Here is a 12,903-nt window from a genome sequence, read left to right as displayed (position 1 = left end):
TACACCGCATTGTAGTCTTCTCTATAGAAAAGCAGCTCATTAGGCAGACATCAATTAACATTTTCTGCTCAGGAAGCAGAGGAAACTGAGAACACAGCAGCCATCTGTCGGGCACTGCTCACACGCTTTTATTTGCATTTCCACGCAGACTGTAGCGGTGACATTTATCAAGCTGAATGCACTTATTCCCTCCAATTATTTACCTGCTCTTCAGCCATATAGATGGGGGGGGGGGGAATCACCATTCTACATTTAAAGGGTCTGTCCAGCTAGGAAACAAGCCGCTTTAATCTGACTCAAATGAAAACAGATGCAACATACTAACAGACTTTTATTAAGAAAGGCACCCTAATGTTGAAATGTCAGCGCTGGTCCTGGTTTCCGGCATCTCGGCTTCCACATAGATTTCGACATAGCAGACAGCTTCCCCTCCGAGTCAGTGACATGACTGCAGGGCGAATGACGCTCGGCCCTGTATGGCAGTGTATGTGGGAGTAGAGGTGCCGGACACAGGGAAGTGTTACCGGTGTACATCAAACAATCCACAGGGACAGGGGCCAAATACTCATCCTTTTGGGGCCCCCGTCAGGGCGGTAGGCATTGACAAACTTTTTTCTTAAACTGACAGAAGGCTCAGACGCAATATGCCCCAAGCCGGTTTAAAATGGCCACATTTTAATGTCGGTATTACGGCCAAGACTCAGATCCCCTCCCGTTTCTACTGAACACTATGGTGACTAAGGCCTCTTCCACACGAGTGTTACGGATTGCCTCAAGAAGCGTTCAGTGAAACTTGCGCAATTTTGGTAACAATTTTTTTCAGTTTTTTCTGCGCCTGCGTTCAGTGGTTTAGTTTTTTAAGCAGATGCAATCAGTTTGGTGAGTTTTTCACATGAATGAAAAAAGTTGAAGAATTACAAACATCTCCTAACAACCATCAGTGATGCCTCTGAACAGAAATACAGTGCAGTGGCAGACGTCTACAGGATATACCACAGTAAGTCACGTGTATCCCTTGGCAGCCTTTTTATGGCAATTACCCTCTGAAAAAAACAGGCATACCGACATATACCAGCCCAACGGAGGCCAAAAGGGCACTCTTAGGACCTCTGCTGAGAAATGCTTATGCTAGGTCTACACGACGACATGTGTCGCGCAAAACGATAGGGCACAACTACACTGCAACATATGTCACGCGACAATTTTTATGATGGTAGTCTATGGTGTCGCACTGCGACATGCGGCGACTGCGACAGTCGCAGAAAAATCCATCTTGAATGGGTTTTTTGCAACTGTCGTGTCGTAGTCGCAGCATGTCGCACTGCGACACTATAGACTACCATTATAAAAATTGTCGTGCGACAAAATGTTGCGCAACAAATGTCGTCGTGTAGACCTAGCCTTAAAAGGGATTGTTCACCTTTTGGGGGTGTTTGGGCAGGCCAGTCTAATGGCCAGACTTGCAATGGGAAGCATATTTACCTGCTCATTGCCAAAGGTTCCCGACTCCTCTGCCGACAATGACTGGCCACAGTGGTGACCTGGCCCCCTTGCGTCACATTAATTAGTCACATGACACAAGGGGGCAAGTCACCGCTGTGGCCAGTAATTGGCTGCAGAAGCATTGAAGCGGATCTTGTCCTGAGCGAGACAGCAGGGGACTGAAGGAGCCAGGACCCAGCAGCAAGGAGCAGGTAATTGTGCTTCTATTTAGAGGGTCTGCCCAAACACTCAGAAAAGGTGAACAACCCCTTTAATATACAAGCAGGGATTTTTTCCGGGACATGTTGAATGTAGGATTTAAATCCAGTGTGCACGGAGCCTAAACTCAGCAAAATAGAGCCAATGGGGATTTGGCTGCAATTTTGCATATATATTATACACAGCAGCATTACCTATGTATAGACCTGAAGACAGCCGCTGCACCCCTTTACAGGCACAGGTGTGACCCCATGCTAATGCTATGGATAATGTCATAATACCTCTAACGGCTGACTCAAGTAGACTTCTACTGTCAGTGACCACCCAGTGCCGGCAGTCACCTCTAAAGAGACAAAAATGACCGGATACGTTCCATTAACCTACTCTGCAACGTTACCTACCTGCCTCAGGCTCCACATTTAAGGTTGAAGAGACAAAATTAGATGGGAACAATCCAACACCTCTGTGATTTTCCCCCTTCCACCAGTTTGTGTCACTGCAAATGAATGTCAGATAAAACATGTTAGGTTGCACTTCCAGTGATCACATCCATTGCACCTATTTTCTATCAAACACATGATTTATTTGCTGATTTGCAACGTATATGATATGTATGCGCTCGGACACCGCGTGCTGATGTCTAGCTCGGTCGATCAGCGGACAGGAGGAGTGTGCAGAGTACAGGCAGTGTTACAAAAGCAGTGCTCCAAGGATTCGGCCCCGCCTCCTGGTGCCCCAACGTGCTCATTAGCATATAAAAACGCAGATATCTCTGCAGCTGTTTAAAATACACAGACAAAAGAAAGGCATCGTTTTAATCAACCCTATCAGGCTGTAGCCTGTTTTTATAGGCTTGATCATGATGACAGAGGCTCTTTAAAAAAAAAAAAAAAACTGCTATAGTTTGAAAAAACTAAAACAAAAAAACTAAAAAACAAACAAACACCAACATATTAATAAAAATCCCCTAGGTGTCATCATGTAAAAAAAATTGCAAAAATTATTTTGGTAGTCCAACAAGAAAGTTAAGGTCGTTTAACCACCATGTGGCTAAATCACAAAACAGCATCTGGGTCATTAAATGGTTAAAGGGGCTGCCTCACCTGGAACACTGGTGGCAATGTCAGATAGGTTCAGACCCGCACCTACCTGTTCATTCATTTCTTTTGCTATTTTCAGAAGTCCTGTAGAAATGAACTGAGAGCGGATCGTGCAAGTGGCGGCCACTGTTCTATTTGCTTTTATGGAATTGCTGGAAATAGGCGAGCTATTTTCCACACTCCTATATCAATAAATGGAGGGGCTGTCCATGCGCGGTGCACTCTGGTTCTCTTTGGGAGCTTAGTTCTGACCTGTACCTATCTGATATTGGTGGCATATCCTAGCGATATGCCACCAATCATCCAAGTAAGACAACCCCTTTAAGGGATAAACTGAGGCTACACCGTGGAGGACGCAATAACCATGAATGTCATGCAACCTATTCTGCAGCATGAAATATACAAAGAAAGGGAGAAGGGACTTGGCAGAAGAGTCACTATCCAGGCTGCCCACCGACCACACTGCTGACAGGTGAAGACTGAAACATGACCCCCATCATCCTGCATTTCCACATGACTACATGTCATCAGTTACACACGGTTTATGGATCAGAGATCCTTCTCACCTATCATCCAGCACAATGATGATTTCTCCACTTTTGAAAGTCAACTCGTTGTCCTCCACAGCTTCAAAGTCGTAAAGAGCTCGGACTTTCCTCCCCATCTTCTGACTGTCATGTTGTGCCTCCACCGTCGGGTATAAGGATTTGATCTCTGATGGTTGCGTCTTTTGCTCTTGCAGAGATAACTCAATTGCTGTGATTTGAGAGAAAATGCATTAGCTTTTAATACAGACAAAAAGAACATTTAGGATAATGGTTGAAGGTCCCAGGGTTGAGAAGGAAAACCAAAGGCAACTGCATCATGACCACCTGCAGTTCCCATGTAAAATCTTTTGGTAAACTAAGTCCAGTTCATTAAAGGGGTCGTCTCACTTCAGAAAATGGCATTGATCATGTAGAGAAAGCTAATACAAGGCACTTACTAATGTATTGTGAATCTCCATACTGCCTCCTTTGCTGGCTGGATTCATTTTACCATCACATTATACACTGTTCGTATCCAGGGGTTACGGCCACTGCTGCAGCGCAGATACAAGGTGCCTGGGATGGGAGCCTATGAGCGCTACCACGGTCCTGGCCACCAGAGAGGCCAGTGCTTTTTCCTACAGTCTGCAAGCACGACCACTGCTGTATTGTAGGGTGGTCATAACCCCTGCATACAAGCAGTGTATAATGTGATGGAAATGCATTAAGGCCTTCTAATACACCTTTGTGGACATTTTTTTTTTATTATTGCATTGTACTCATTTTTTTTATCTTTATAAAAAATATGGAATCCTTTTTTCTGTACAGAGCTGAGATGCTCTAGTTGCACCCTGTGGATTTTCTGTCTTTTATGTCAGACCAGGAGCTGACGGACTCCTTATCTCTGCTCTCTGACATTATAAACACTCATTAGAGCTCAGTGATTATCTTACTGATAAGAATGTGGCTTAAATAAGTGTTTATGACCTCTCAATACAGTTTAGAGATAAGGTTTATTAGATGACCGGCACAAAGTGAAAGTACCAGTCACACAGCTACATAAACAGCAGCTCAATATTTTTAATAACTGGCAATTGAAAAAATTATTTTTAACCAAAAATAAGCAATATGCAATAATAAAAAAAATTGCCTTTGAAGGTGTACATAGCCTTTAAACAGTATCTACTCAAGACTAGTATTATTATCTAGTAGCTAAACATGAATGTCTGTCCTAAATTGTGATTTAAATGCCTGTGTTTTCAGCTTTATTAGGTACTCACTACATGAATCCATATTATATTAGCACCATAAAGCCACCCCATTCCAATGTGGAGTTTAACACATGACCCTTATCTTCTTGAATATATCATTATTTTTGGACTATAAGGCGCACAAAATCTTGCTAAAGTGTGCAAGTGTCTTATAGTCCACAGTCAGGGTGGTCCAGCAGTGCCAGACCTTCCTGACTGTTTCTTTAATGATCTGGCAGCATGCTCATACAGTGTTTGCTGGATCAATGAGACAGCCAGTGGTATACTTCCAATGGAGGCAGACCATGCAGCTGCTATGGGACCCGTGAGGGGAAGGGGCCTAGACACCTAGAAATGCTGGGAGTTGTAGATCTCTGCTTTTATATCCGTCCCCATGTAATGTCCACTGATGCCCTACAATAACAGTTTAGACATGCTGGGGGTTGTAGTCCTCTCCTCTTATACCGTTCTCCAGATAATGTCCACTGATGCCCTATAATAACAGTCTGGACATGCTGAGAGTTGTAGTTCTCTCTTATACCCCTAGTATGGACATTCTGGGAGTTGTAGTTCTCTCCTCTTATACCACTCTCCCTATTATATACACCGATGCCCTATCACAATAGCATGGACATGCTGGTAGTTGTAGTTCTCTCCTCTTATACCCCTCTCCTCATAATGTCCACTGACGCCCTATAATAACAGTCTCGACATGCTGGGCATTGTAGTTCCCTCCTCTTATACCTCCTCCCTGTAATGTCCACTGGTGTTCCATAATAACAGTTTGGACACGCTGGGAGTTGTATTTTTCTCTTCTTTTACCCCCTCCTTGTGTTTCTCTCTAATTTCCAATAATAACAACCCAGTAATGATGATATTTGTGGTTCTCTTGTCATTATTATGATGTTCGGCACCATCAGAGGTGTGTATTAGGCTTTGTGCACATCTGCGCTAGTAAGTGTCACCATTCTGCTCTGTCATAGGAGGACAACAATGGAAGTCGCAGTAGTGCCGGATCTGGCACATCACGGACAAGCAGTTAATTTTACCCCAGTGCAAAATCTGTAACATGTGCCCAAGGTTCTACAAGTCATCTAGGCCTCTTGCACACAAACTTTTTTTTTTTCCTTTTATTTCCGTTTTTGCGTTCCGTATACGGTACCATTCATTTCAATAGGTCCGCAAAAAAAACGGAATGTACTCCGTATGCATTCTGTTTCCGTTCTAAGATAGAACATGTCCTATTAATGTGCGCATAACGGACAAGGATAGTACTGTTCTATTAGGGGCCAGATGTTCCGCAAAAAAGAGAATGCACACGGATGTCATCCGCATTTTTTGCGGATCCGTTTTTTGTGGACCGCAAAATACTGAAAAAGCCATACGGTCGTGTACAATAGGCCTTAGTGTGTGTGTGTGTGTGATATGCATACTGCAGAGCTGTATGTGTAATATATTTACTGTACAGGTGTGTGTGTGTGTGTGTGTGTGTGTGTGTGTGTGTGTGTGTGTGTGTTATGCATACCGCAGAACAGTGCATAATGTGCATAAAGCATTGCTGTGTATTTACAATATGTGTGCTGCAGGGCTGTGTGTGTATAATGTAGAGCTGAGTGTGTGTATGTTTGTATAATATCATGTTCATGGAGAGTTACTGCCACTAGGAGGCGACACTAAGCACAAAAGTGTGAGCTCCTCCCTCCAGCTATACCCTTCCTACAGGAACTAAGCTAAAACAGTTTGTGCAATAGCAGTAGGAGAAGCAAAAGAAAAAACAGAAAAACCAAAACAATTCCAAACCCAGAATTATGCAGGCCATGACGAGGCCCGCAGCCAGAGAAAATGGGTGGGTGCTATGTCCCCCCCAATGAATGAAAGAGAAAGATTTTACGGTAAGTATACAAATCTAGTTTTCTTATCCGTATCATTGGGGGACACAGGCTTGACCTTGGGACGTTACAGGGCAGTCCCAGGGGTGGGCCATAATGAAGAAGCCCTCCGGCCAATCAGAGAACCGCCATCTGCAATACTCTACACCCCAGAGAAGCGTCAGAAGAAGCAAAAGTGTGTACTCTGTAAAACTTGGAAAAGGTGTGTAAAGATGACCAGGTAGCCGCCTTGCACACCTGAAGGGCCAAAGCCCTGTGATGTACTGCCCAAGAGGCCCCCCACTGCCCGAGCAGAATGAGCAGTAACCAGGAAGGGTGGGGCCCGGTCACTGATGCGGTACGCTTCCACAATGGCCAAACGAATCCATCAGGAAATGGAAACTTTGAAAGCAGCCACCCCTTATCTCGGTCCCTCTGGAATGACGAATCGAGAATCCGTCCGTCGGAAAGAGGACGTCTGAGACAGATAGATGTGAATGGCCCGAACCAAATCCAGAGTGTGGAGCGACTGTTCAGGAGGATGAGACGGGGCAGGACAAAACAAAGGGAGAATGATCACTTCATTGAGATGGAATGCCGACACGACCTTCAGAAGGAAGGAGTGGACAGGGCGAAGGACCACTTTGTCCTGGTGGCGGATAAGGAAGAGAGACCGACGGGAAAGAGCCGCTAGCTCCAACACCCTACGGATGGAAGTGATTGCCACCAAAAAGGCCACCTTGTAGGATAGGAAGTGAAGAGACACCTGCTGCAAAGGTTCAAACGGAGAGGTCTGGAGAGCACTGAGCGCCAGATTAAGGTCCCACAGATTCAACGGAGGACGGTAAGGGGGCGCAGCGTGCACCACCCCCTGCAGGAAGGTCTGAACCGCAAAAAGCAAAGCCAGGTTTCGTTGAAAAAGAATGTAAAGGGCCGAAACTTGCCCTTTGAGGGAACTGATAGCCAGCCCCAAGTCCACGCCTGACTGCAGGACGGACAAGAGTCGAGGCAACGAGAACCGAATGGGAGACAACAGGTGGCGTTCATACCAACTAAAGTAAGACTTCCAGGTCCGGTGATAGATCCGGGAGGACGATGGTTTCCTAGCCCGAATCATGGTCTGGAGAATAGCATCCGAGAAACCCCAAGCCCTTAGTACGGCGGCTTCAACAGCCATGCCGTTAAATGTAGCGACCCTAAATTCAGGTGGAAGATCAGTCCCTGCGACAAGAGGTCCTCCAGAAAGGGAAAACGCCAGGGTTCGTCGGCATGGAGGGAGACTAGGGATGCGTGCCATACTCTGCGTGGCCAGTCCAGGATCCACAAGAATGAAGGGCAGACCTTCGGACCAGATTTTTGGGAGAAGACGGGGAATGAGCGGAAGAGGAGGGAACATGTAAGGAAACGTGAACTGCGTCCACAGGATCACAAGGGCGTCCGACGCCGAGGATCCTTGGACCTCGCCACAAAGGTCTCTACCTGCCATGGAATTGTCGGACTGAACCCGAATCGGATACCCCCAGAGACGGTCTGTCCAATGAACCAGAGAGAGACAAAATCGCGCACAATTCCAAAATATTGATCGGAAGTTGGCGTTCCTCGCAGGACCAGGAGCCCTGGACCGATAAATTGTTCAGAACTGGTGTCCGTCGTCAACACTATCCAGCGGAGGGGAAGGAAGGAGCGGCCCGACGTCAGCATCGGAGACATCAACCACCACCGAAGGTCTTGGTGCGTCGGACAGGGAGACGGATGAGTCGATCCAGGGAGGCTGGGGAACAGTCCCAAATGGACAGAATGCACAGCTGAAGAGCCCTGGTATGGAATTAAGCAAAGGGCACTGCTTCGAAGAAAGAGACCATGTGGCCCAGAGCCCTCATGCACTGTCGAATGGGAAGAGGCTGAGTCCGCAACAAAGGGAGGATCTGACGACAGAGAGCGGAGAGTTTGTCCGAGTGCAAGAAAATCTTGGCCTGATCGGTGTCGAACAGCATGCCCAGAAAGATCAGCTGCCGAGATGGATGAAGACATGACTTTAATAGGTTCAGAACCCATCCAAAGCATTCCAGGGTGTCCCGGACAATGCGCAGGCTGTCCGCTGTTGCCTGGAATGACGGACACTTGATCAGGATATCGTCCAAGTACGGAATCGCCACTATCCCCCTGGTAAGAAGCAGAGCCATGACTGAGGCCAGAATCTTGTTAAAGACTCTGGGAGCTGTGGCAAGACCAAACGGAAGGGCCACAAACTGGTAATGAAAAGGTCCCACTGCGAACCGAAGATATTTCTGGTGAGCGACGCAGTTGGGAACATGGAGGTAGAAGTCCTTGATGTCCATGCCCGGGTCCATGGATGCAATGACCGAACACAGGGTCTCCATTCGGAAGCGGCGGAGCCGAAGGAATCGGTTGAGGGCTTTCAGGGTCTAGGATGGGACGGACCGTTCCTTCTTGGGAACTACAAAGAGATTGGAGTAGAATCCGCGAAAACGGTCTTGAGGCGGAACCGGGACAATCACTCCCTGCCGCAGAAGGGAGATTATAGCCTGAAAAAAGAAATGGGTTGCGGATGCAGAGGTCGGAGGGGACGAGCGAAAAAACCGGGGCGGAGGTGGGGATCGGAACTCCAGTTTATAACCCTCCGATATGACTTCTCGCACCCAGACATCCGAGACATGAGCTAGCCAGACATGCTGGAACACATGAAGACGACCTCCCACTCGACTGGGGGGCGCCAGAGGCCACCCGTCATGCAGAGAAGGACTTGGGGGTATAGGGCTTAAAGCCCTGCTGGCGAGGACGCCAGGGAGGGCGAGGCTTAAAAGATGGCTTGTGCTTCTGCTCTGGGGCAGATTTGTCGACTGACCGCTTCAGGCTAGAGGAACTGCGAAAGGGCCGAAAGAGGTCTGTGTTTTTTTTAGATCTGTTAAAGCGCGTCCTGCTCTATGGCAAATGGGTGTTTTTACTCGCTTTAGCATGATAATCTCATCCAGACGCTTGCCGAAAAGTCTGCTACCTGCAAAGGGGAGGGACATCAAGGCCCGTTTAGAAGCATTATCCGCCGCCCAGCATGATAGCCACAGGGTACGGCGAATAGCCACCAAAAAGGCCGAAGAGCGAGCCAAAAGCCTGGCCGCGTCCGGAGAGGCCTCATAGATGTAAGAGCTGGAGTGGGAAAGTTGCACTGCAATATCCGAAAGTTCCTCCGGGGAGTCCCTAGAGACGAGGCCCTGACGTAGCTTGTTTCCCCACTCGGTCATAGCCTTACTAACCCATGTCGAGGCAAAAACCAGGCGCAGGGCAGTGCCAACTGCTACAAAAGAAGATTTGGCAAAGGATTCCAATTTCTTATCCCTTGGGTCAGAGAAGGAAGCCCCATCCGCCATAGACATGGTGGTATTCTCAGCCAGGCGGGATACCGGAGGGTCAACAATAGGAGAGGACGACTACCTCTTTGTCAAATCCTCTGGAAAGGGATAAAAGATGTCTAAGCATTTCTGTAAAGCAAAATGCCTGTCAGGGAAGTTCCATTCCTTGGAAAGGGAGGAATCAAACTCCAGGTGGTTGGGCAACACCTTTGGAGAGTGACGGGATAACCTGAAGAAAAAAAACAGAACCGGCAGAGGAGGGCACAGGTCCTCAACCCATAAGGTTTCTATAACCGATGCGATGAGATTGTCTACCATAGTGGACAGTTTGGAAGACTGGTCCTCCGGTAAGACAAAGTCAGCATCTGACAACTTTTCCTCAGAACACGTCTCTATAATGAGGACGCGTCAGAGAGACTCTATGGGAGGTGGATGAAATGGGGGGGCGCAGACGCCCTTCGAGGAGAGGGTGGTCTGGCCCGTTTTGCAGGGCGGCAGCAGAGGGGTCCCCAGAGTCTGACTGGTCAGAGGGTGGCCGTGTGGCTAAACGCCCCAGCATGTCCACAATGGCCCTTTTGGAATGGGAAACGTCCTGCACCATCTTAGACAGAGAGCGCACCCACTCCGGCTCTACCATGGGCTGGGCCGGAGGGGCGACTGGGACAGGGTCAGAGCCACTTGGTGGTGGAGCAGAGCAAGAGGAGCAGAGGGGGTCCGACTGACCAGATGGGAATTTTGAGCGACAAGAAGCACATGCAAAATGTTGCATGGAAGTGACCGCCGGCTTTGGGGCCTGGGATCTGGGTTCGGACATAGCGAGTACCTGTGGTGAAAGGTAGATGGGTAAAGCTAGACCCTGTTGGGAGGAGGGGAAAGAGCTTACCCGGCATGTGCCCCTTACTGCAGCCTGTCCTGAGCAGGAGATGGGTGGATTCAGAGAAACCAGCGCAAAAAATTTGCGCCAGAAAGCCAGATGAAGGAAGGGGAAGCGGGGAGAACTCATGCCCCGCCCCCATAATGGAGTCGGCCGCCCGCAAAAAAGAAAAAGGAGCGCATCAACTGACTCCCCAGGACTCTCCCCCACACCCCCAGTACAGTGGTGGTGCTGCAAGGAGCCCTGGCCGAGCGGAGATGCTGGCCGGGTGAGAAGTATCCGCGGCAAGCGGATCGGAAGTAGGCCGCAGTAGAAGCCAGGGCCTCAATTTACAAGTGGCCCCGGCAGAGGAGAATAGCGGAACTCCACATGAAACAGGTGTCGGTCGGGCAGGTAGGGGGGTTAGGGTGTTTAGGGCCCAGAAAGAAGCTTGGAAAGTACAGAGGGCTTCCCTTCACCCCACCTCCACAGGAGAGCTGACATGCAGCTGTTAACTCTTTTCCTGCCTGGGGGGACTCTTTTCCTGCCTGGCTTTGTGGAAGCCATCCTAGTAAGTAAACTGTGAAGGGGAGAGGGGGGCTTGGAGCCAGGAATACTTACCTGTCCGGCATCTTCTGCCCCCCTGGTTCCAGCCGGGTCACCACCTTCGGTGTGCGGCCCTTTGGGGAGGGCCACTACACCGGGACAGAGGGGACTTTTAGTGGTGACCTGAAGGCTGGTGGGATGCAGAGGCTTTAAGAACCTCTGGTCCTCGTCTTCTGGAAGGAGCAGCGGGCTTGGGGACCCCCTGGTCTCCCATCTGCTGGGTCGGAGTGCAGGCAGCTAGCACCGCCTGTAATTCCGCTGGAAGAAAGGAAAAAATAAAATCAGCAGACCTGCAAAGCAGGAAGATCTGCCTCCTACAGAAACTAAGCTAAAACTGGTTTAGCTTAGTCCCTGTAGGAAGAGTATAGCTGGAGGAAGGAGCTCACACTTTTGTGCTTAGTGTCGCCTCCTAGTGGCAATAGCTATACCCAAGGTCAAGCCTGTGTCCTCCAATGATTTTCTGTTGCCTAAACCTGGGGTGCGTCTTATAGTCCAAAAATACATTATATTGTAAATGTTCCAAAAAAGTGAGGCTCTGTTGACATAAAAGGGGTTATCCGAGAGAAAATAAAAATAAATGTCCCCCATATGCCCGCGGCCCTCACACTGAATGTACTTACCTGGCTCCCGGCGCCACTCCTGATCCCCACACAGCTGCTGCTGCTTCTCCCCGTGCACGGATCAAAACATCCAGTGTTGGGAGGGGGGCGGGGTCAGGAGTGAAGCAGCCAATGGCAGGCGGTGACGGGGACGAGCCTCCCTACCATCACGGGTGACGCTAGGGAGGCTCCCCTCTGTCACCGCCTGCCACTGGCTGCTCCCCCCCCGACACTGTATGTTTTAATCTGCACACAGGGAAACACAGCAGTGGCGGTGCGGGGCCCAGGAGCAGCACGGGGAGCGGGGAGCCGGGTAAGTAGATTTAGTGTGAGGAGCCCGGGCATATGTGGGACATTTTTATAGTCTCGGATAATCCCTTTAATGTTAAGGGATCCAATCATAACAGATTTCAAATAGATCCCAACAAATTAGGACAGATCCCAGTGGCTTATAATGAAGTCTGTCTGGTTATCATTGACAGCAGGTACAGATCTGCGCGCTCTGATATTCTTGCTGTTAAAATTCAAAGGAACCTCTGGCTGGAAATGAGAAACACAGAGAGGACGTACAGTACTCCATAGAGGAGGAGATGAGGGGTTATTGAGTCCCTTGGGAGAGGAACTATATGACTATGTGGCATTTGGAGAAAAAAGTAAAAAAGGTTGTTGTGCACCCTTGATTCAAAATGTTGAATGTTGTGGGACCCCTCTAGAAGAGGATCACAGGAGTCTTCTGTTGCAGTAACAAATTGTGTGACAAAGGGAAATTATATCCACGCTTGCTCTGTAGTAAAGTCACAAAGCAATACCCAACAGTGTGATCGCTACTCCCTTTCACTGCGCTGGATTTACATTATCGGCATGCGGCCAGTCACGCCTGAAATAAACCTACCTTTAGCGATATCTTCGTCCTCTTTGTTCTTGGTGGTTACTGTCCCGTTCTTCGGAGTATTTGTGGCGCTCTGAGGAATAACAAGAACATTTGAAGCACACTCTCTATCAGCAGGGGGAGGTTCAAAGAAAGAATGCAG

The 12,903-nt window shown here is 48.5% G+C and overlaps 1 protein-coding gene across 1 annotated transcript in view; it reads right to left on the bottom strand.

The window, feature by feature from the left end:
* Positions 1-12,903, bottom strand: part of STAM2 (signal transducing adaptor molecule 2) — a 39,182-nt gene that overhangs the window by 14,713 nt on the left and 11,566 nt on the right. Inside the window, exons 6-8 of the mRNA XM_040441349.1 lie at positions 12,765-12,834; positions 3,368-3,557; positions 2,103-2,197 (exon numbers count right to left, since the gene is read on the bottom strand). Of these exons, the coding sequence (XP_040297283.1) occupies positions 2,103-2,197; positions 3,368-3,557; positions 12,765-12,834 (355 nt within the window). The remainder of the gene's footprint in view (positions 1-2,102; positions 2,198-3,367; positions 3,558-12,764; positions 12,835-12,903) is intronic.

Source organism: Bufo bufo, chromosome 7, assembly GCF_905171765.1.
Source record: "Bufo bufo chromosome 7, aBufBuf1.1, whole genome shotgun sequence".
Taxonomy (NCBI): domain Eukaryota; kingdom Metazoa; phylum Chordata; class Amphibia; order Anura; family Bufonidae; genus Bufo; species Bufo bufo.
This window is presented reverse-complemented; position numbering and strand designations above follow the sequence as displayed.